The sequence below is a fragment of the Labeo rohita genome, chromosome 2 (assembly GCF_022985175.1).
Source record: "Labeo rohita strain BAU-BD-2019 chromosome 2, IGBB_LRoh.1.0, whole genome shotgun sequence".
In the NCBI taxonomy this organism is placed as follows: Eukaryota; Metazoa; Chordata; class Actinopteri; order Cypriniformes; family Cyprinidae; genus Labeo; species Labeo rohita.
Genome location: NC_066870.1, coordinates 31,810,248 through 31,833,729, shown reverse-complemented (window position 1 = coordinate 31,833,729; position 23,482 = coordinate 31,810,248). Strand labels below are relative to the sequence as shown.

At 33.8% G+C, this 23,482-nt stretch overlaps 3 protein-coding genes across 3 annotated transcripts; 2 read left to right on the top strand and 1 right to left on the bottom strand.

The window, feature by feature from the left end:
- The first annotated feature begins 291 nt into the window (after nucleotides 1–291).
- On the top strand, nucleotides 292–7,257 carry capn10 (calpain 10). Its single transcript, XM_051129193.1, has 13 exons — nucleotides 292–525; nucleotides 858–1,011; nucleotides 1,511–1,642; nucleotides 2,001–2,197; nucleotides 2,305–2,531; nucleotides 3,118–3,259; nucleotides 3,417–3,583; nucleotides 4,271–4,503; nucleotides 4,584–4,783; nucleotides 5,203–5,446; nucleotides 5,656–5,846; nucleotides 6,033–6,078; nucleotides 6,530–7,257. Exons 2-13 carry the CDS (start codon nucleotides 880–882, stop codon nucleotides 6,557–6,559), a joined length of 1,941 nt encoding a protein of 646 aa, XP_050985150.1. The 5' UTR covers nucleotides 292–525; nucleotides 858–879; the 3' UTR covers nucleotides 6,560–7,257.
- Nucleotides 7,258–9,221: 1,964 nt separating this feature from the next.
- eif4e2 (eukaryotic translation initiation factor 4E family member 2) lies at nucleotides 9,222–15,279 on the top strand. The gene is made up of 8 exons (XM_051129542.1): nucleotides 9,222–9,341; nucleotides 10,780–10,891; nucleotides 11,759–11,893; nucleotides 12,041–12,145; nucleotides 12,251–12,403; nucleotides 12,871–13,007; nucleotides 13,702–13,776; nucleotides 14,282–15,279. Exons 1-7 carry the CDS (start codon nucleotides 9,322–9,324, stop codon nucleotides 13,748–13,750), a joined length of 711 nt encoding a protein of 236 aa, XP_050985499.1. The 5' UTR covers nucleotides 9,222–9,321; the 3' UTR covers nucleotides 13,751–13,776; nucleotides 14,282–15,279.
- An 840-nt stretch (nucleotides 15,280–16,119) lies between these two features.
- LOC127177279 (phospholipid scramblase family member 5) lies at nucleotides 16,120–23,388 on the bottom strand. The gene is made up of 8 exons (XM_051129484.1): nucleotides 23,285–23,388; nucleotides 21,132–21,399; nucleotides 20,893–20,967; nucleotides 20,542–20,734; nucleotides 18,906–19,017; nucleotides 18,711–18,810; nucleotides 17,341–17,399; nucleotides 16,120–17,261 (listed from the first exon to the last, which is right to left on the bottom strand). Exons 1-8 carry the CDS (start codon nucleotides 23,285–23,287, stop codon nucleotides 17,235–17,237), a joined length of 837 nt encoding a protein of 278 aa, XP_050985441.1. The 5' UTR covers nucleotides 23,288–23,388; the 3' UTR covers nucleotides 16,120–17,234.
- Nucleotides 23,389–23,482: the final 94 nt, after the last annotated feature.

The window sequence follows — 23,482 nt, the reverse complement described above, 5'->3', positions numbered from 1 at the left end:
TTAAGTGTAATAGACCAGTTGCCTGTTATATTAATATATGAGAAATAAAAGTAAATTTAAGTAACATGAAATGCAGGCCTAAGGCATATTATTATAAATAATAAGTGTTTTGTTTAATTAGGCATTTATTTTAAAATTAAGTCTTACTAGTACGCTAAGATACAAAAAAGGCTAAATCAAAGCAAAGACCTTTACCAGTAATGTGCGATTTGTTTATCTGTAATACTGGCAGTTCTAAGGAGCTCCGCTCGGGGGCGCGCCTGCTGAAGCTCTTCCGCCCCGGATGAAAGCGCTGTCCGCGGCGTGCGCGTCCTTCCGGTTATGAGATGAATTGCCTTGGTGCAGTGTTTTGATTGCTTTGAATGCACTGACTGTGTTTCAGCGACCCCAGAGTCATGGCATGCGAATGCATGATGGATTTTACTTTACTTTGATGCTTTTTCTTCGCCTCGATCTGGCCATGTCATTCAAAACCGCTGGCAGTAACGTTATGTCCAACGGGTTAACAAATCAGCGGAGCTGACGGTACGTCTGGATGATTTAATGATTAATGCGGACACTACTGTTTTTATCTGAACATGTTTTTCACTAAAATAGATTCTAAAGAGTAGAAATGACAATTAAAAGCTGTTTTAATGTGACTGTCGCAACATGTATAGGTCATTCAGTTTTCAGATTAATGCCTTCTTTATATATTGCATTGAGTATCACACTGTATATGTAGGAACAAGCAAAAACAATGAAGCTATGACAATGGTCTTAATGTATACAACACTGATTCTTTCAGGTGGATTTTAGTCTTAAAAAGCACAGCATGCTCACAGGTGTGATTGTTACTGCAAGCGTTTCTCTTTCAGAAGTGAAGCAGGTCCGGTTACCATGGAGACGGAGTGTGAGCATCATGGGATGTTTGTGGATCCAGACTTTCCTGCTGACGACTCCTCACTCTTCAATGACTACACCACACCCCTCCCCAAATTGTTGGGTGATGTCACATGGCTCCGCCCACAGGTAACATTATTCAGTCATTCTGTCACACAGGTAACATTATGAAGAAAAGGTGTTTTCAAAAAGCACACATGACCTTCTATAAGAGCTGAGTTTCATTTAGCTAGCTTTTGTTTGTGTGGATTTTAGTGGGTTTGCTTTAAGACTATCTATGATGGAGTACTCCTAAATATTAACTAACTTTTACATATAGCAAATACATACGTTTAAAAAAGAATTTACTGGCGCTGTGTTCAAATATGCCTACCTCTGTACTACATAGCAGGCGAAAAACAGTATGTGAGCAGAGTAATTGCCTGTGTCCAAATTATTATTTTTCATAAACGGTAGACAAAAATGATCTGGATGACCTACTACTTCCTGACACCATAACAGTGACAGTATAATAAGTTTCATTCATACTAAACACATTCATACTATAAAAAACATACTTTTTAATGGCTTTAACAATGCAGATTGTCACAAACCAACTTTACAGTATTTTTCCCTGTGTAAATTACAGGAGATCTGCAAGCAGCCTCAACTCTTCCCCAATGACCCTGTGGAGTCTCACCCAAAGCAAGGCATTCTGGGAGACTGCTGGTTGCTCTGTGCTTGCTCCATGTTACTCAAGAACCAGCATCTTCTGAACAAGGTTAAAACTGAAAGATTTCATGTGTGAGAACATTTTTTTGACCCTTTGGCGAACAGATTTTTAACTGTACATATATTTTGCATTAAACATAAACTATATTGTTATTATATATAATCCACATCTTAACATTACATTTTGAGAGCATACTGACATGTTGTGCTCCTTTCAGTTTATTCCTTTCTTTGCTTGGTCTTATAATGGTCTTAAAAATAATATGAAACTTTGATCACATTTCACACATTATACTTATTCTAAAACATTACTGTCACCACTACTGTGTTTCTTGTTGTTTCTTTCACAGTTCTCTGCAAAGACTCCAATGTGCTCTAGGTGTAATTTTATGTGTGTTTGTTATCAGGTAATTCCACCAGAACAGCCTTTGTGGGGTGACCGTATTTACCGCGGTGAATTCCGGTTCCAGTTCTGGCAGAACGGGCACTGGATAGAGGTACGGGTGGATGACCGACTGCCCTGTATCAATGACACACTCTGTTTTTCACGATGCCAGAGCTCTAGGGCATTCTGGGTAGCGCTTTTGGAAAAAGCTTATGCCAAGTAAGTGCTGGAATGAACATTTTGGTGAGGTATAAAATATAACTGTAATGTATGAGTTAAAAGCAAAGCATAATAATTCACAAGTTGTTAATTGTTCTTCATGTTAGGTTACATGGTTCATATGAGCGCTTGTGGGCGGGGCAAGTATGTGAGGCAATTGTAGACTTGAGCGGAACCATAGTGGTACGATGGAGTCTAAAAGGGGCAGAGTCTCCACAACAGCCCAACGACTCAAAGTCTGAACACACGCCTAATGGTTTGAGACTATCTGAACTCTCACTGGAGCTGAAGCAGAGATGTGCCATCAGCTGCTGTGTCCACAGCGCCTCCACAGGTGAGAGGAAGTATACACTTATTTTTTTTTTCCTCGCCATTCCGATCTCCAGACAGGAGCTATTTAGGAGCTCATAGCGGATTTGAACTTCTTTCATATGTGATGAACTTTCCAACGTTGACTCAGTTATCACATGAATACATGAACTGAAATTTAACCAAATTTTGTATTAATAATATGCTGTTATAGTATTCATTATTTTGAATTCGATTTTACGTTTATATTTTCAGTTTTGATTTTAATGATAGAGTAACTTTTAGTAATTTATTTATTATTTTATTTAGGAACATTTCTAATTTAGTTTGTTATTTGGTTTTTATTTTATTTCAGTTAACCTTAATTTTATTGCATTAAAAGTATTTTTAATAGTTTTAGTTAACAATATCACTGTTTGGGAGTGATTACAGACTGCAACAACAATAGCTATTAGTTTACAGATTTTATAATGTCCCACATTTACTCCTTAAATTTGTTGCTGGCAACTCTACAATTTTCAGGAAATCTTTCACATAATATGATAGGATGTATTTAGTAATAGTACTGTATTAACTCTAGTAATGGTATTGTTGTCTGCCTCTCTCTGCAGGTGTCCCAGAGCTTGGCCAGTTTCACGCCATGAGTGTTATGGAGTGGACAAATGTGACAACCGCTGCAGGTGAACAAGTGGAGCTTATCCGGATACGAAACCCCTGGGGCAGGAGAAGCTGGGCCGGGGTCTGGAGGGAGAGGTATGGAGTGAAAAAATTGCAGAATCATCACATTTTGGTCCATGGTGAATATATGGAGGGACTAGACTGTCACTAGTGGGCAAAAATTATATGCAAATGTTGGTGATAGTGGAAATGCAGTCCCCGTCTGACGGGTTTTGTCTGTCTCTTTGTATAGTGGATCAGGTTGGGCTTCTCTGGAGCCCTCTTCTGCCCAGGATCTACTGGGCCGCACAGCAGAGGGGGAATTCTGGATGGACGAGACAGAATTCCAGCAGGAATTTGATGAGGTCACAGTAGGCTATCCTGTCAGTGATGCAGGACACCTCCAAAGCATCTACACAGGTATTGTCTATACTAGGGCCAAAAAATTTTTTTTTTTTTTTTTTTTTTTGATTGTAGGCCAAAAGTAAATTAGATCCAGTTATAGTCAAAAAGTTGCATTATATCCAATTATATTCAGGGGTGCACATAAGTGGTCCAATGATATTATTATTACTATTATTAATTAATGTTTTTAGAGTTATATTTAAGGAGTCTTAAATAAAATTCCAAAACCAAATCTCCAGGTACTCTTATAAGAACCAGGCTAAAAAAACTTATGTGCACCCTTGGTTATATTATATGAAAATATATACAGTTTTACAGTTGTTTAAAAATAAAATATATATAAAAGTTTAATCTAAAATTAATTTATACTTAAATTCACTTACATTGTTCTTTACGTTTTAATGCAAAAAAAAGAGTTAAAACAAAAATATAAATTTGAAAATAAGATATGCTTTAATGGCATTTTTTCATTCCTCTTGTGATATAGCATGAGGAACCAAATCAAGGTCATCATAGGCTAACTTTGGCCCGTGGTTCCTGATTTGGGCATTGGTCTATTCGTTCTTGAAAGCATTTGCATGACCAGCCCCTTGCCTTCTTATAAATTAAATACATATTAATAGTTCAAAAAATCTAGTGAATAATATACAAGTTTAATAATAATAAATATGGAGATTTATTGTGTAATTTCCCTTCATGTAGGAAGCTATCTTACTCACAGCCACCAGATTGGAGGCCGCTGGGTCAAAGGTCACTCTGCGGGCGGTTGCCGCAACAACAGCACTTTTAGCATCAACCCTAAGTTCTGGTTAAAAGTGTGCGAGAGAGGGGAAGTGTTGCTCTCGTTGCTGCAGTACGGACATCGTGAACCACCAGCAGAGGGCGGCACTCGCCAGCACTCACACCTCCAGGCTGTTGCACTACATGTGTGGAAGGTTAGAGAATCACTACATAATAATTTTTGAGAGATTAAAAATACTACACTATGTAATATATAACATTTGATATGTTATAGGTGGAGAAGAAACACTTTAACCTGATGCGGACACTGAACAAGCCACCACTTGTGTCACACACACATGCGTACGATCGGGAAGTGGTTGTACACACTCACCTGAATCCTGGTTTTTACCTGTTGGTTCCCAGTACCTTCCTGCAGGGAGCAGAGGGCCGGTTCCTTCTGAGAGTTCATTCTTCCTGCTCTACCTCTCTCAGGTGACTTTTTATTAGTGGTCAAATGCACATTTAAATGTGTGACTCTTGACTGCAAAACCAGCCATAAGGGTCCATTTTTTTAAATTGAGATTTATACATCATCTGAATAAATAAGCTTTCCATTGATGTATGGTTTGTTAAAACAGGACAATATTTGGCCAGGATACAACTATTTGATGTATTTCAGGTAGGAAATTTACAAAATATCATCATGAATATTATTGAATATTGAATATTATTGAATATTATATTATTATTACATACTCTTTACTATAATATTGACACATACAATGTATTTTTGGCTATTGCTACAAATATACCCGTGCTACTTATGACTGGTTTTGTGGTCCAGGGTCACATTTGTGTTATCATGCAATAAAACTATCTTCCTGGTTCAAAATGTTTGTATTTTTCCCCAGTGTGATGAAATCCCCTCCTCCTCTTCAGCATTGTTCAGAGGGTGAGTGGGAAACCACCATCTCTCATGGCTGTTGGTCTGTTGGTTCTACTTCTGGAGGAAGTCGCAACTTCCCCACACATGGACACAATCCCCGTATACCCCTTAATGTGACCTATGACCCTGGAAGTAACAATATAAAGGTCACTCTACGCCAAAACAGGCCTGAAAATTCCCTTTATGCCATCGGCTTTCATATTTATAAGGTCAGAAATTATGCTTATCTGATTTATAATCAGTTTTGAGGCATTAATATGACTAAACTGCTGAAACGTTGTTTATTGTGCCAAATGTGTCCAGTTCTATTCATAACTGTTCTGGTAACAGTATTAGTTATAGAAGGTGTAGGTTTCTGACATTCAGTTTTTTGATTTGCATTCACAATATTTAAATCTGCATGTGTATGTGTTTCTAGGTACCTGATGGTGACTCCCTGTTAACCCCAAGTTCCATGTCTCCGGTGGTTAGCTGTGTACCTCATGCCCACTCCCAGGAGGTCAGTGTGCTTTGCCGTCTACAGCCGGGCGAGTACATCGTAATTCCCTCCACCTACCAGCCAGAACTAAGCGCTCACTTCACACTCACTTTTACACGCAGAATACATCGGTAAGCACTCCACATGTCAGTATTCACTCTATATAACATTAAAGTCATAGACATTAATAAAATTGTATGTTTTTAACTGGTCAATTTTTTTTTTTATAAAATTAAAAGTCCTTTTGATGTTAAGAAATTGTTGCTAGTTGACATTGAAATCTTTGGCTCTAGTACTAATGTTGTCAACCTTCTCAGGAAAGCAATGCAGAGTCAAGAGCTTCTGGGCCATGTTGTTCAGGAGGTAATGATCTTTCACCTCATTTTATGAAATAGACTGCCCAAAATCTGTATGTTTTTTTTCCCTGTATGGCTTTTTCTTTTGTGAAACATAGAAGATATGTAAGAGTATTGGTAACTAAACAGTTTCAGTTCCCATTGACTTCCATTGTATTGTAATACAGTGGAGGTCAAGGGGAACCGAAACTATGTTTCACAGAAGAGAGAAAGTCATACAGGTTTAAAATGACACGAGGGTGAATAAATGAATTTCCATTTTTGGGTGGTCTATTTGAAACAAGTAATCTTTACTTGAGTTGAAACTTCGCACAAGATATGTATCAAATGTATTATTAAGTAAGAGTCATGTTAATGTACAATTATATATTTTCCCAGCCTTCTAAATCATTTTTGCTGATTTGCTTATACCACTGGTTTTGTAAGGTGATTATATCTCATTCTTATTCCTCTCACAGGTCTCCTGTGTCTCTGTGATGAGACGATAGTCTGAGGAAGTGGATCAGATGCCCATGTTGAGATTAAAGTCTTCCCTTCCATCCTCAGGACAGGAGCCTTGTCCACTCTAATGGGAGCCATCGGTGCAAATACATACCACAAACAGCTACCAAAACCCACCAGCAGTGGATAAATCATGGTATATACTAATTATGAATTTGTCACAATGGTTGACTAGTCTTCCACCCTCTAAGAAACATGTCAAGTCAGGGTCATGTGACCCCGATACATCCTAATTATACAGCATTAGTCAAACTGTTGTTACAGATGTGTGATTTTACAGTGGCTTCCGATGTGGACAACTAATCAGAATTTTGAGTTTGAACAAATATGTTTTATAATATTAGTTATAGTATATTTTGTTTTTAATTTAAGTGTTACATAATGTACCATAAATGTGCACTGATTTCAGACTTGCAGTATTTATTATGAATCACCTTAGTTATTACGAATGATCACAAAGATCTTTGAGTTTTTTGCAAAAAAGTTGCAAAAAAAGTCAAAATTAACCAACTAAAATGCACCTTTCTATTATAAGTGTTTAATTTACAAGAGTGTTAAAGACAGGCATTACCATGTGGTTATTCAGTATAAACACTTTTATATTCACAAATATTTATACTGTATCATGATATTTAAATTTACATTGAAAGAAAAAAATAAAGAACACCAAAAAAAAAAAAAAAAACAGAGAGAGAGAAAACAAGGATGCAGAAGTATAAAGATGGGGGTATTGCTGGTCAAAAGAAGGGTAGAGAGTGATTGAAAAAGTGGGAGGGTCAGCGGCTCTACTGAAGCTCCAGCTCTCTCTGAAGTGTGCCGCAGAGTTGGAGCCCCTCACGCAGTCGCTGCCCTGTCGGCCCCTCTGTGAGCGCTAATAGCCTGTGTGTGAGGGTCCGCATGCCTGTTAGTGCCGCGCTAGTGACGAACTTGTAGCGTCACTGCCCACCCGGATCCAGTGCCTGGTGTCGCCACACAATGACTCGTTATGTGAAGCAAATACGCTGCTGTGACCCTTTCCTCCTTGTGTGTGTCTGTTACAACAGCAATATTCATTAAATCATTTTGAATTGAAAAACTTGAATCCTACTGTTTGAATGCTTTGCAAAATATTCTTAAAACATGTAGAATTATTTTACACTCATGTATATGCAGCTTTTTTCTATGAATCATATATGTATATGAATCATATATAAATTTATATATTATGTAAATATTCCTAAATATGTGTTTACATATATTATGTAAACAAACTATTATTTTAGGTGCAATTAATCACAGTCGATTAATTGATTTGACAGTTTTGACTGCACTTATATACACTACCGTTCAAAAGTTTGGGGTCAGTACATTTTTTTTTTTTTTTTTTTTTTTTTTTTTTTAAGAAATTAATACTTTTATTCACCAAGGATGTATTAAGTTAATAATTAAAAGTTTATTAAAAGTTAATAATAAATAATTTACATATTTTTCATATTTATATATGATTCATATTATATATGTACACTACCGTTCAAAAGTTTGGGGTCAGTAAGACTTGTAATAGTCTTTAAAGAAGTCTCTTATGCTCATCAAGGCTGCATTTATTTGTTTAAAAATATAGAAAAAAAAACAGTAATATTGCAAAATGTTTTTACAATATAAAATAATGTTTTTTATTTTAACATACTTTAAAATAGAATTTATTCCTGTGATGAAAAGCTGAATTTTTATAAGCTGTTACTCCAGTCTTAAGTGTCACATGATCCTTCAGAAATCATTCTAATATGCGGATTTATTATTAGAATCAATCAATGTTGGATAATATCAACAGTTGTGCTGCCAAATATTTTTTGGAACCTGTGATTTTATTTTTTTTTTTTTTTTTTTTTTTAGATTCTTTCATGAATAAGTTTAAAAAGTACAGTGTTTATTCAAAATATAAATATTTTATAACAATGTAAATTATTTATTATTAACTTTTAATAAACTTTTAATTATTAACTTAATACGTCTTTGGTGAATAAAAGTATTAATTTCTTAAAAAAAAAAAAGAAAAAAAAAGAAACAATAAAAATGTACTGACCCCAAACTTTTGAACGGTAGTGTATGTTTACATATATTATGTAAAAAAACGTATTTTAGATGCAATTAATCGTGATTAATCAATCTGACCACACTAATATACATATATAATATGAATCATATATAAATATGAATTTATATATTATGTAAATATTTCATATAAACTTTTGTTTTAGATGCAATTAATCATGATTAATTGATTTGACAGCACTACAAATAAATTAATCACATCTAAAATAAAAGTTTGTTTACATAATGTATGTAAACATATTTAAGAAATATTTACATAATATATACATTCATATTTTCATGGTTCATATTATATATAAATGTTACATATATTTCCTAAATATAAATGTGTATATGTATACATATAAATATGCACACTACAGAGTCAGACACAAAGCTTATTTTGGATGTGCTTAATCGTTATTAATCGATTAGATAGATAGATAGATAGATAGATAGAGCTATTCACCAACATGTTTATTAGACTAGGACAAGTTCACGTTTTCTCCCACTTTTGTATACTACAAAAAACAAATTCACCAAGTGTATAGCGTGCGCGTCACCCACAACGGTGTGATGCGCGCGCCCGCTGCCACCACTAGTGCGCGCCGCCGTTGCTGCGGAATTGACGGGGCTGCCGTCGGCGCGAGAGCGGATACAGACACTCACCTAGAAAATAATGAACAACAAATTTGACGCGTGAGTAATCAAAGCGACGCTGCACGTTATCAGGGATTAGTCGTGCGTGAATGCAAATGCATGCGTTTCAAGCGTCTCTTTAACTCGGAGAGACGGAAAGAGAGAGAGACAGAAAAGAGAGAGAGGGGTGGAAAAGAGGTGTGTCTAGAAGCTTTGGCATGGGCTGGGAGGTCACCATGTTTAGTTGCATGATTGGACTCCTACGGGTTTGTGATGGATTGTGTTTTAATGCATGCAGTGAATGCAGCATGCAAATAGCCACTTCTAGACCCTGATCTGCATGCACAGGGCCTCCAGGCCGAGGACGGATCACCGGGTTACGCGTGTGTGTGAGCAGCGGGGGCAGGTGCTCTGCGACCCGGGCTCAAACTCTTCTCTGCAGCCTGCTGGAATGACATGTGGCGGTGTAGGCTGACTCTAAACACGCGAGGGGTTGTGCACAAGCCAAACACGCTATACTGTACAATGCACATTAAAACGAAACTACTCTATATAATCATCGGTTGCGTAAGCAGTGTACTTTATTATGTTTGCAAACTTCTCATGCGCAACCGCTGACCATTAGAAGCGCAGGGTCAAATAAGGTAATGCGGTTTGTAACTGCGAACTCAGACAGGGCCTCTGTCCTCTCTGTAATAAACTCCCTCATAACAATCCTCAGAAATGTAATTACAAAAAGTACCATGGCGGTACTATGATGGTGGTATCAGAAAGTTAATAACATGGTACTGAAATAAAAAGGGTGCGTTGTAAATCTACTTGCATTAAAATTTTTAACATATTTATATATGTAAAGCTAATATATAAAATGACAGATAAATGTACTGTTTCCTAAAGCACTGTTTCCATTACTTTATGTGTATTGTGGTAATTGGTTGGTAAATACAAACACACCATGTCAATGATTTTTCAGTGTTTTTGAAAGACATCTCCTGTGTTCACCAAAGCTGCACATTTATTTGAGCAAAATACAGTAGAAATGGTAATACTGAAATATTATAACAATTTGAAATAATGGTTTTCTATTTGAATATATTTTATTTTGTGATGGCATTTCTAAATTTTTAGCTGCCATTATTCCAGTCTTCAGTTTAGGAGCAAAAACGGTTTTTAACATAAAAATAAGAACTGTTTTAGCAATAGGTCTGCATATTAGAATGATTTCTGAAGGATCATGTGACACTGAAAACTGAAACAATGACTGCTAAAAATTCAGCATTGCCATCACAGGAATAAATTACAGTTTAAAATATATTCAAGTAGAAAATTTATTTTTAAAAATTTAAAAACATTTGACAACATTACTCTATTTTTGGTCAAATGTATGCATCCCTGGACTTATTTTTTATATGAATGATCACACACATGGTGGAGATTTTTGTATAATTGCAGCTGCAATTATTATATAAATAAAAATAACATCTTGTCTCCTTTTAAGCCTGAAAGATGATGACAGTGGAGATCACGACCAGGACAACAGCATACCGAAAGATGGGGAGAAGGAAAAGAATGATGAAGAGGAGAAGGACACAAACACTACTAAGAGAAAGGTATAGATAGATGCATCACTTAAAGGAGAAATTCACTTCCAGAAGGAAAATTTCCTGTTTATTTACTCACACCGTGTCGTCCAAGATGTTTATGTCTTTCTTTCTTCAGACACAAAAAAAATAAGGTTTTTGAGGAAAACATTCCAGGATATTTCTTCATATAATGAACTTCAATGGGAGCAGTTTGAAGGTCTAAATTACACTTTCAATGCAACTTCAAAGTGCTCTACATGATACCAGCCGAGGAATAAGGGTCTTATCTAGTAAAACAGTCGTTAATCTTCTAAGAAAAATGCTCATTTATATGCTTTTTAACCACAAATGCTCATCTTGCACTCGCTCAACTTCATGTAATTTAGTTAGCTTAACCCACTGTTTACAAAGTGAACGTGCAAAGAAAGTCAGACGCTCTTTACAAGAAAAAGTAAAACAACGTTTTGAAGTTGGAGGAGAAAATTAGATGAAAATGAGAGTTTTTCGCCATACCCTCCAATGTTAGTTTTTTTGTTTGTTTGTTTGTTTGTTTCAAGAAAATGATTGATCATTTCACTAGATAAGACCCTTATTTTTCGGCTGGGATCATGTAGAGACCTTTGAAGTTGCACTGAAACTGCAATTTGGACCTTCTAGCCATTGGCTCCCATTTAAGTCCACTATATGGAATCTTTTCCTTAAAAAACTGAATTATTAGTAACTCAAGAAAGAAAGACATGAGCATCTTGGATAACATGGGGGTGAGTTAATCATTAGGAAATTTTCATTCTGGAAGTGAACTAATCCTTTAAACTGAGTTGATAGACAGAAAGAAATCATGCATAAATTATAAAAGATTGTTCCATATAACAATGAGCTGCTCTACTTCTTTAGGCGGTGGTCCCAGGGGCCGGTGAGCACCCTCTTCAGTACAACTACACGTTCTGGTATTCCCGTCGTACACCAGGACGGCCGGCCAGCACACAAAGTTACGAGCAGAACATTAAACAGATCGGCAGCTTTGCTTCGGTAACTTGTGATGCACAAACTCACTCTGACATATTTATATAGACTCACGTAATGAGGATTCCAACACAGGCACAGAGGGGGATGACGTTAGGCTGTAGGTCACATGATCGCATGATTGACAGTTCAACAGCTGCCCTGTGTTTGTAGGTGGAGCAGTTCTGGCGTTTTTATAGTCACATGATCCGACCGGGTGATCTGACTGGTCACAGTGATTTCCACCTGTTTAAAGAAGGAATCAAACCCATGTGGGAGGTGAGTTTTGTCACATCACAGATCACAGATCACATGTATGCAGGTTTTTTTTTTTTTTTTTTTAACTAAACACAGATAGTAGATTTTGTATTGTATTGCATTTAGGATGATGCTAATAAGAGTGGAGGTAAATGGATCATCCGGCTTCGTAAAGGCCTGGCATCACGCTGCTGGGAGAATCTGATCTTGGCCATGCTGGGCGAGCAGTTCATGGTGGGCGAGGAGATCTGTGGGGCCGTTGTGTCTGTTCGCTTCCAGGTGCCACAGTGGAATTGACTGCTAATACAGTCAGCTTTTTGTATTCTTAAAGGGATAGTTCACCCAGAAATCTAAATCCTGTTATTAATTACTCAAACTCTTGTCGCTCCAAGACCTTTGTTCATCTTCAGAACACAAATTAAGATATTTTTGATGAAAAACAAGAGCTTACATTGCATAGACAGCAATGCAACTACCATGTTCAAGGCTCAGAAGGGTAGTAAGGACATCGTTAAAATAGTCCAAGTGACATCAGTTGTTCAACCGTAATGTCTGAAAGTCTGAAAGCATTGTTTTAATAATTTTTGCAAAAAAAAAAAAAAAAATGCAAATAAATGCTACTACATACACTATAAAATACTTTACAGGATATAGCATCGTTTGCAGTAAGCAGTATAGTAATTGTTCATTTTGTTTGTTCACATAATTTTCTGTATTGTAATAAATATTTGTGCTTTTGTTTGAAGGAGGACATCATATCTATCTGGAATAAGACGGCCAGTGACCAGGCCACCACTGCTCGAATTAGAGACACTTTACGCAGAGTCCTCAACCTGCCTCCTAATACCATTATGGAGTATAAAACACACACCGACAGCATCAAGTGAGTTGCACAACACACTTAGATATTTGTGAGTGTATATACTACAATTTTTTAAAGAAATTACAAATTTTATTCTGCAGGGATGCATTAAATAATCAAAAATGATAGTAAAAGTTAAATTTGTTAGAAAAAAAAGTCAGTGGTTTTTAACACTGATAAAAAGAAATGTTTCTTGAGCAGCTAAACTGTATATTAGAATGATTTCTGAAAGATCAAATAACATTGAAGAAGAGTAATCGCTGCTGAAAATTCAGCTTTGCATCACATGAATAAATTACATTTTAATATATATTACAATAAAAAACTGTTATTTTTAATTGTAATAATATTTCACAATATTACTGTTTTTACTGTGTTTATGATCATAATAAATAAGACTTCTTTCAAAAACATTGAAAAATGTATTCCAATTATTCCAAACTTTTGAAAGGTAGTTTGTGTGTATGTTATATTAAATGTTAAAAACTTTCTGTCATTTATAATGAATATAGAGTTATATAGAGTTAAAATGTTTATCAATTAAAAAAAATGTCTTGCTGATTATTTATTTTTTTGATGATTTATTAATCTGAATATTGTGCATCAAAATACAAAAGTTTTGCCTTTATTCTTATTGTTTTTATTTGCAGTTTTGATATGCTTAATAGCACTAATATATATATGCTATATTTGTTGTGTATCTGTGATCTTTCAGAGCTTGGGAGGATTTCCATGGTCTAGTGAACGCAAGTGGAGGCCGCTAGTTTTTCATCTGAAGAGTGTTTGACGGGTATAAACTCATGACTGACATGTAATCACTCACAATGGAGCTGCTCTGTTCTCATTATGACATATATATTTGACCCTGGACCACAAAAGTAGCATAAGGGCCTATTTTTAAATAAATACACCTGAAATCTGATGTATGGCTTGTTTGTTAGGACAGGACGGTTAAGATACAAATATTTGAAAATCTCGAACCTGAGGGTGAAAAAAAAAAAATTAAATATTGAGAAAATCACATTTAAAGTTGTCCAAATGAAGTTCTTAGCAATGCATATTACTAATCAAAAATTAAGTTTTGATATATTTACGGTAAGAAATTTACAAAATATCTTCATCATATCTTTACTTAATATCCAAAATCTTTTTTGACCCATACAATGTATTGTTGGCTATTGCTACAAATACACCTGTGCTGCTTATGACTGTTTTTGTGGTCCAGGGTCACATATTAGATTTGTTACCATGTTGTTCATTACGAGGTAAAAGCACTATATTTTCTCCCTATCTAGATTATCAAGTTCATTTTCTCACCGAAGCGGACATTTCTTGAGGAATTGAGCTGTTTTAAAAAAAAAACGAATGGGACGTCATAAAAAGGGTCAGCATGAAACATTTTTACTATTGAAGACTTACAGCTTCTGTTTTTATAATCATCCCAACGCCGCATCACCTGAAAACTCTCACGGAAAAGAAGAAGAAGAAGAAACCAAATCATCAACATGTGAACGAATGTTTTCCAGTCAGTCATTAGCTGGAGCTCTCAGAGGGACACAGCGGGACCACATAGTTCAGCCACTGTGACATGAACTAATGGCTGGGAACTGCCACCGTTTTCCAAGAAGAAAAACAACAACATGCCCTTGTGTAGTACAGTCACATTTAACCGAATTATCATCTGAATGACAGTCTGATAAAGATGGCCTGAGTGGAAGACAGGATTCATTTAGGTCACATTATTTACCAATGAGGTTGCAGGTTGATGGGGATATTTTACTATAGTGCAGTATTTTAGCTACAGTGTTGAGTTGTTTTAAAATAGAACTGTTGTACAAAAAAAGAATTATATTTCTAAACGTATTTGGAGAGCTCTATAATGGCAAACTTTTTATTTCTCCTGAGCTGAGAGAGTGTAAACCCAAAGGACAGTGCCCTGTCAGGGATGGGTACCACGCTGCCTGATTCACTGTGCCTGGCCTTCGCCTCTGGCAAATCACTGAATTTCAAGATCGCTCGACATCCTGGCACTCCGCTGGAGGAGACCACACTGGAGATGCGACTCCAGCACTTTATTCATAGGAGTCCAAGCCCCGTTTTAGAAATCATTCAAATATCTAACAAACACTGATCTGTTAATGGGGGCTGTGTGTCAACACCTACTTCATACTGCCTGAAATTCAGTGCTGGACAGTTGTATTCGAGGTACATTAAAAAAAAAAAAGTGAAAAAGGAAAGGTTTTTAATTATGGTTGATCATAGCAATAAATGTTGATTATGCATCTGCTGCTAATTTGCAGCTGTGGTGTGACTCTGTTTCGTTGGTTGTATTTCAGTTTAATATAATTTAAAGAATCATAATTACAATGTACACCCCTATTAATGCTGATTCCCTTACGGTTTTATTATAGTAAAAAATAGTTTTTTGGTGTATTGACTACCATTTGAAACACCACAGTTTTACTACAAATACAATGGTTAAATTATGGTTAATTTGTAGATATGGTTTAAGCATAGTAACCATGGTTTATTGGTTTTATATGTAGTAAAACCATGGTTAATTTTCGTAATGGCTGGTTTTGTTTACATTTCAGTATGATTCTAATCTTGGAAAATATGTAGTTCTTGTCACTCTAACCAGGAACAGTATTCATCCAGTAAATTTTATTTAAGAAACGGGGCCTTATTTTTACCATAAGCGTGGGCGCGGCCATTTGTAATATTAATGAATCTAGCTTCTGGTCTCATCCACGTCCAGCTGTTTTTAGCGGTACAATACAAAACGTTTTGCTACTTGATATTGAAAATTGGAGTGTGCTACCATGTTATTTTAATGTATTATCTTAATTAGAACACAAACACAAGCAGTTTTGTTTTTGAGCATTGTAAACATGGATATCTTATATTGAAAATACGGTGGATATCTTATATTAAAATAACAAGGGCTGCATACGCAGCTCCGTTTTTGTTAACAGGTATAGATTCTTCATTATTCTTCTTATGCCAGAGTCCAATATTTGTTTAATGGTTTTGATTTCCATAAGACTCTTTACTAGTTTGATTAATGTCATATTAAAGGATTTTATTTTTTTATTGAAGAGATGCCAGGTTTAGTTGTAGATTAAAAGAAAATGTTTATTTAAAATATTTTTATTTATATTTGAACCTGTTTCTTGGCATGAAACTAGCTGTTGTATCTGACATGGTGTTAAATTATAAACAAACCAACAAACTAAATTTCAAGAATCTTTATTATATGCAGAAATACATCCATATTTGTAATCATCTGTTTGTATTACAAAAATGTGCATTGAATGTTTAACCCTTTAAAGACTTGCATGAAAAAGTCAGACCTTTTTTATGCACATGTATTTTTGTTAAGTATCATATTTGACACATCAGGCTTTTATGAACCATATAATATGATTGCTCATATTTGAGAAGAGGAAAAAACATTTTATTCACAGGCCTAAACTGAAAAACATGACATTTGATTGTCGTTGATATTTTTATGGCCAAAAAGAAAGATGAAATTTTGATAGGTTGTAATGCAAATCAGTGAGATCATTAAAACAGTCTAGCAGTCTAATTAAATAAAATGTATATAAATATAATTGTTACTCTGTATCTCAGAATAACTTAGTAGGACAGTATTTAAATGTTTAGTTTTATTGTGGGCAACACATAATGCAAGGCAATACAATGATGATTAAGAGATGGACAAATAAATGTTGCTCAAACCCCTAATGTATCATATTTTATACTCACATTTGAACATGATTTTTCAAAAAATTATGGATAATCAAGAAACCTTGCTTCAGTCCATTAAATATCCATGCTGAAAAATTACTAACAATATAAAGATTATTCTTAGGTTCTCTTTATAAAAAACAGTAAAGATTTTATAGCAAAAACACTTGAGCCACAACCAGAGGTTGGACTGTTTAGGATAATACTATAAGGCCTTTTACTTGCTAGCATTTTGTTCTATTTTAATGTGCAAATGTTCCCAAAGTCTAGGGTGGTTTTATATGAAGATTCATGTTCACAACACAGTTCAGATGCAGTTAGCTCAGAAAAGCATCAACCATCTATGCTCCTTGCAGTTGTCATAGAAACATGATGCAGTGCTCCATCTTGTTATGAGTCAACATAGTTCTATATTGTTGGGTTGACACTTCACTTCAGAGCTGATGTTAGCAGATAAAGCTGATGTCTTTCATGTCCTTGAAGCTTTAGCATTTCCATTTAGCTCATCTCAAAAAACATATGATTCTGCAAACACAAAAAGATAAATGATAAATCAGTTGCATATTAATCAAATAGCAGCATCTGTATGTGGTTGACAACTTACCAGCAGGAAGGCAGCAGCTAGTAACAGCACTTTGGTCTTCAAATTCATTTCTTGAGGTACTGAAAGAAAAAGAGATGCTTTTTATAGCCACTCTTTCAGCTGTAGCTATATGAATTTCAAATAGTTACAGTACAGTATGTCACACTAGCATTAAAAACTAATTCTAGAGTTGTAAAATGATCTACAACTAGTCTAGTCTATCTAGTAGTAATAATTGTATAAATTTTAGAAATATTTATCATTTTTTTACTGTCATGTTTGATCAGTTTAATGTTTTTTAATGTTTTAATATTTTTCCTTTTATTTATTTTTATTTTTTTTTTTTTAATGAATGAATTTTTATTCATTTTGTTGTGTTTTTTTTTTTAGTTTTGGTTTTAGGACAACTTTGATGAAAGGTTTTGATCCACTTCAAATGTTGACTGCTATGTATGAAAATGAGAAAGGTTGCCTTGGGAACTAGTCAAAATGATATTGTATTTTATTTTATTTTATTCTAGCTAAAATTGTTTGTGTGTGTGTAAAATATATATATTAAAACACACGTTTTAAAATAACGAGTATATATAATATATATATATATATGCGCACACACATAGTAAAAAATATATTCCATTTAAAAATATTTATACATTTTTACTGTCACGTTTAATCAGTTTAATTACAAAAAAAAACAGAAATACATTAAATAAAAATTCATTCATTTACTAATTCTAAACAAAATTAAAAAAAAGTGTTAAAGCAAATGAATGAATATTAAAATGCATGAATGAATGTATTATTAAAACAATTATTCAGCAATAATGCATTCAATTCATCAAAAACTACAGTGAGAATATATAATGGTACAAAAAATTATTTCACGTGTTTTTCTTTTGAACTTTCTATTCTGAAAAAAAATAGATGTTTAAAATATTTTAATAATTCATATTAAAATTATACATATAAATTATATGCTGAAAAAATATTTGTTTAAAATATTTTAATAATTCATCTAAAAAAATATATATATATATATGTTTATATATAGTTTAGAAATTTTGTTTTATATATAGTTCTTTAATGAATAAATTAATTAATTAACCAAAAGAGACAGTAAAAATTGTGTTTTGTGAATTTTGGGGACTTTCCATAGACTTCTATAGTTTTTATACTGACCAAACAATATTGTCTATCCCCTAACTCAACCCTAACCCTAAACCTAGCCCTTACAGAAAACATGTTTGCATTGTTACATTTTCAGATAAACATCATTTACTTTTTTTAATTTTTTTTTACATTGTGGGGACCGCAGACCCTTTTAATGACTTCTAGGTCACTAATTGTTGCTGTTGTAGACCACATGATATGAATATGTATATTAATCTTACCATTCAGTCCAAAATGCTCATGATCCATGTTACATTCCTCATTATATCCAGGCCAGCTCTTCCATATGCACCCAATACTCTCACCAATACTGGAAACCACCTGATGCCCCCAAATGAGAATAATTAGAAGAAATTATAATTTGAACAGCATGTAAATGGTGGGCAATGCAAATGGCCTGCTGGAGGGTTTCTGACCTGCAGCTCCTGCTCAGAGAGGCAGCGTGTGTTGCAGCAGGAGCCCTGGATCCTGACAGCTGAGATGCCCTCAGAGTCACAAACCTCGAAATATGGCGTGAACATGCTCCACCTGATAAACACATCAGCATTTACACACACTCTTAATGCAGAGGATCTGGTTTTGGAAGAAGAGTTTTCTCTAAGTCTAGTGAATGTTCATTTGTGTGTGACTGATATGATGTTAGCCTGATATGACCCGATGCTGAAAGGCTCGGTGTGTGACAACAAACAAACATGGCATGGTCTTTGTTCATGGCTGTCCTGAGAAGGAGGTCATGTTGATGGTTTCATCTCAGAAAGTTCACCACATCCCTTCCTATTCAATCCAAGAGAAGTTACTGGAGGGTTTTTTGTCAGGTGCAGTAAGTAGATACACAATGGTGACCTTATCTGACAGAATAGTTGGCATCATGATAATGTCTGTCTACATAATAGATTTACAGTACAGGAGATTACATCATCTATTACACAACAGTTAGAGCCAGTCAACTAATTTGATTAGACTAGGGCTATTCTACATCAGTTATCTAAAATAAAAACCATAAAAACATTTTTTGTTCCTTGAAATAAAATAAATGGTACTTAAATAAATAAATAAATAAATAAATAGCAAAATAAAATAAACATATTTTATTTTGACTAGTTTCCAAGGCAACCTTTCTCATTTTTATATAGTTTAACTTGATATAGTAAAATATTTCAAACTAAAACTGAAATAAAAAACTAATAAAAATATAGAGACATGTTAAAAAAAAAAAAAGGTAAGTAAAAAATTTAGGAAAGGAAAAAAAAAATCAATAAACTAATTAATAATATTATATAAAAAAAACTATGATAGTGTTTTATTTCTACTAGTTTCCAGAACAACATTTTTATTTTTCATTTAGTTTAACCTGATACACGAAAATAACAAAAACTAAAACCGAAATAAAAAAGTAATAAAATCTATTTAGACATGTTAAAAAATAATAATAATAATAATAATAAACATGACAAAAACACACAATAATAGTACTAAATTTTTTAACTAAAATTAAAATGAAAACAGAAAATAAATAATAAAAAACTAGTTTAAAAAATATTTTTAAAAAAAAGTATTGCAGCTAGTTACTAAAGCAACAATTCTCATTTAAAAAAAAAAAAAAAAAAAAATCTATATATGTTTCAGGTAAACAAAATTGAATAAAAATGCCAAAAACACACAACAAAATTACTGAAACATTAGTTAAAATTAAAATGCAAAACTAAACAAAAAAATAAATAAAAAAAAAAAAAACTAAAAACTAAACTTAAAAAAATAAAATAAAAAGTAATTCAAATTTATTAGTTTAAAAATGAATTTAATTAATTTAATAAATAAATAAAACCTTATAATTGTATTTCAATTATACTAAAATAACACTGGATCCAGGCAAGCGTGCTGATATTTTCTTATAACACTGGGATGTTTGCATCTGTACATTCAAGCTCACTAAATATCACGTAAAAAGTGTTTTACATATCAGTCAGATGGCTTTGTCTAAATGGGTGATTCTTGTAACATGCATTAATAGATGCTTGAGACTGAGATCTGGTTTGCTGTTGATCTCTTTACCTTTGGTGAACTGTCCCAATAAGCTCTCTCTCTGGTGTATAGGCCTTTATTTCCATCAGGCAGCAGCCGAGCCAGCACATCTCTGCTCTCAGGGGCCTCTCAAACAGGAAAACACACTCTGCATCCTTATCAAAGCCTTGTAGTGAACAGGATCGAGCTGGACCGCAGCACTGCATACACATGCATGAGCTCTCTAACAGAGACGGAAACAAAAAGAGGTTGTGTGACGTAAATCAGTTGTGTTCAAAGTTTACTTGTGGCTGTTTTGGTGGCCTTGACAATGATTTAGTACAATCTTAAAGAGTGACACACAATACGATAATTTACAGAACAGCATATATACTGTTTTACCTTCCACAGCCACAAAGAGCTGATCACCGCTTTCTGTGGAGATGTTATATGTTCTTCGGGTTATACACTGTGGACCTGAGGCATGACAGATATGTAGACTTTTATTAAACGGTATTTGTGTGCTGTGAGCAGCACAAGGAACCTTGAAAGTTGTTATTTTTAATACAAATATTTTACTATTTTTATACTATTTTTATTTATTTTATTATTTATTTATCTTCTACAGATGTTTTATTCACCTTGTAGCTCTGGTCTGGCAGTAATGTGAAGTCTTGTGACTGTTCTCAGAACAGACAGTTTTCCCAGTCTTTCATTCTCACTGTCTGTCTCTTTCCATCCAGGTCTTCCATCCTCTCCTCTTGTCCTGCCTGTATCCCGGAGCACAGTGAGGTCCTGCATATCTGTAGTAGGTCTAATCTGACTGTGGAAAGCTCTGAAGAGCATGTCAATATGTTTCTCCCTTTCCAGACCAAAGGGAAGAGGCTGAGTGGTCACAGATGGGGAGGCCTGATTGAGAGAGAGAACACACAGCAGGTTAAAACATAGCATAAGAAAGCCAAAGTAAATATTTGTTAAATGTCATTAAAAATCAGTGTGAAATGACATTTGCAACCCATTATATTTCTATAATATAATGTATTTTCATATAATACAGGATATTCAATGTAAAAACGTAGGGGAGGGGTCAGAATGCAGCCTGACCAAATGTGAGTTCACTCACATGTCTAAATAACTATTTATATATAATATAATCTCTCTCTTCTTTTCTGCATTTCACTTCTGCTCTAGCTTGTTTCCCAATTTAGTTTTCTAATAAATCTGACATTGTATTCTATGAATATTATTATTTTTATGCTCTTCATATATATATATATATACACTACCGTTCAAAAGTTTGGGGTCAGTACATTTTTATTGTTTCTTTCTTTTTTTTTTTTTCTATTTTTTTAAGAAATTAATACTTTTATTTTAAAAGGATGTATTAAGTTAATAATTAAAAGTTTATTAAAAGTTAATAATAAATAATTTACATTGTTATGAAATATTTATATTTTGAATAAACACTGTACTTTTTAAACTTGTTATTCATGAAAGAATCCTGCATTGCTAAAAAATCACAGGTTGGAAAAAATATTTGGCAGCACAACTTTTGATATTATCCAACATTGATCATTCTAATAATAAATCTGCATATTAAAATGATTAAATGAAAAATCATGTGACACTTAAGAAAAGTAACAGCTGATAAAAATTCAGTTTTTTCATCACAGGAATAAATTTTATTTTAAAGTATGTTATTTTGAAATAAAAAAAATTTTTATTTTATATTGTAAAAACATTTTGCAATATTACTATTTTTTTTTTTTCTATATTTTTGATCAAATAAATGCAGCCTTGATGAGCATAAGAGACTTCTTTAAAGACTATTACAAGTCTTACTGACCCCAAACTTTTGAACGGTAGTGTATATATATATATAATTAGAATGGACCAGTCCACAAAACCAGTCGTAAGTTGCACCAGTGTATTTGTAGCAATAGCCAACAATACATTGTATGGTTCAAAATTATCTGTATTTCTTTTATGCCAGAATCATTAGAATATTAAGTAAAGATCATGTTCCATGAAGATATTTTGTAAATTTCCTATCGTAAATATATCAAAACTTTATATTTTATTAGTTATATGCATTGCTAAGAACTTCATTTGGACAACTTCATTTGGCGATTTTCTTAATATTTTGATTTTTTGGCACGCTCAGATTTTCAAATTGTTGTATAGAAAAAACCTTAAATAAAAAAATAAATAAAAAATAAAAAGGACTAAAAAACGGTTTTTGATTCCAAAGCTCATAACTTTTGTTTAATGTCACTTTAAAAGGTGTTACTTGTTAAGGTTTAAATTTTTTATTGTTTTCCTATAAAAAATATAGCCCATTATATATATATATATATATCAAATGTTTTATTCACCTTCTGGTCTGGCTGTAATGTGAAGTCTTGTGGCTGTTCTCAGAACAGTATATTATTATATATTTAATAAATGTATTAATATTAAAACTGAGACTTTTACATACCAAAATATTTTTTATAAATAAATAAACAAATAAAAGGTTGTTTTTTTCTTCTTTGAAACCCTTTTCTAGGAAACCATTAAAAAGCAAAACATTTAAGAAAAGGGAAAAAATTACATAATTGAAATACTAAATCTTGAATCTTGTCTTTTCATTCCACTCTAGATGCACACATTTTTATTTGAATGTCTATAATAAAGTCAGAATTTGCTGTGTAACTATGCATAACTTGTTATGCATAACTAACCCTTTAAGACTTTAATCAGTACTAAAATAGCTGCTAAATAGACTTCTCAACAGTGAGAAAACATATCTTACCATTTGAGGTCCTGAGGTTTTAGGAGCTGCTGTGCAGGTGCAGTAGTAACGGGATAAGGGTTTCCTTAACTGAGAAATAGCTTCCAGCCAAGCTTCAAATACTGTGTTGGTATTTGTAATGCTACTCTTACACCGATCACCCCCCTTCTGCCCTGCTCTCTCCTTCCCGGATCTGGCCTTTGTCAGACAGAAAAGTAG

Bases quoted from the DNA above. Each gene is read 5' to 3' on its own strand.
- eif4e2 (XM_051129542.1), top strand. From the start codon at position 9,322: ATGAACAACAAATTTGACGC. The intron at 11,894-12,040 runs GTAACTTGTGAT...CTGTGTTTGTAG, and splicing joins AGATCGGCAGCTTTGCTTCG to GTGGAGCAGTTCTGGCGTTT. The intron at 13,008-13,701 runs GTGAGTTGCACA...GTGATCTTTCAG, and splicing joins ACACACACCGACAGCATCAA to AGCTTGGGAGGATTTCCATG.
- LOC127177279 (XM_051129484.1), bottom strand. The intron at 20,735-20,892 runs GTAAAACAGTAT...CGTCTCTGTTAG, and splicing joins GCTCTTTGTGGCTGTGGAAG to AGAGCTCATGCATGTGTATG. The intron at 17,262-17,340 runs GTAAGTTGTCAA...TTGTGTTTGCAG, and splicing joins TAGCTGCTGCCTTCCTGCTG to AATCATATGTTTTTTGAGAT.
- capn10 (XM_051129193.1), top strand. From the start codon at position 880: ATGGAGACGGAGTGTGAGCATCATGGGATGTTTGTGGATCCAGACTTT. The intron at 2,532-3,117 runs GTGAGAGGAAGT...CTCTCTCTGCAG, and splicing joins TGTCCACAGCGCCTCCACAG to GTGTCCCAGAGCTTGGCCAG. The intron at 4,504-4,583 runs GTTAGAGAATCA...GATATGTTATAG, and splicing joins TTGCACTACATGTGTGGAAG to GTGGAGAAGAAACACTTTAA.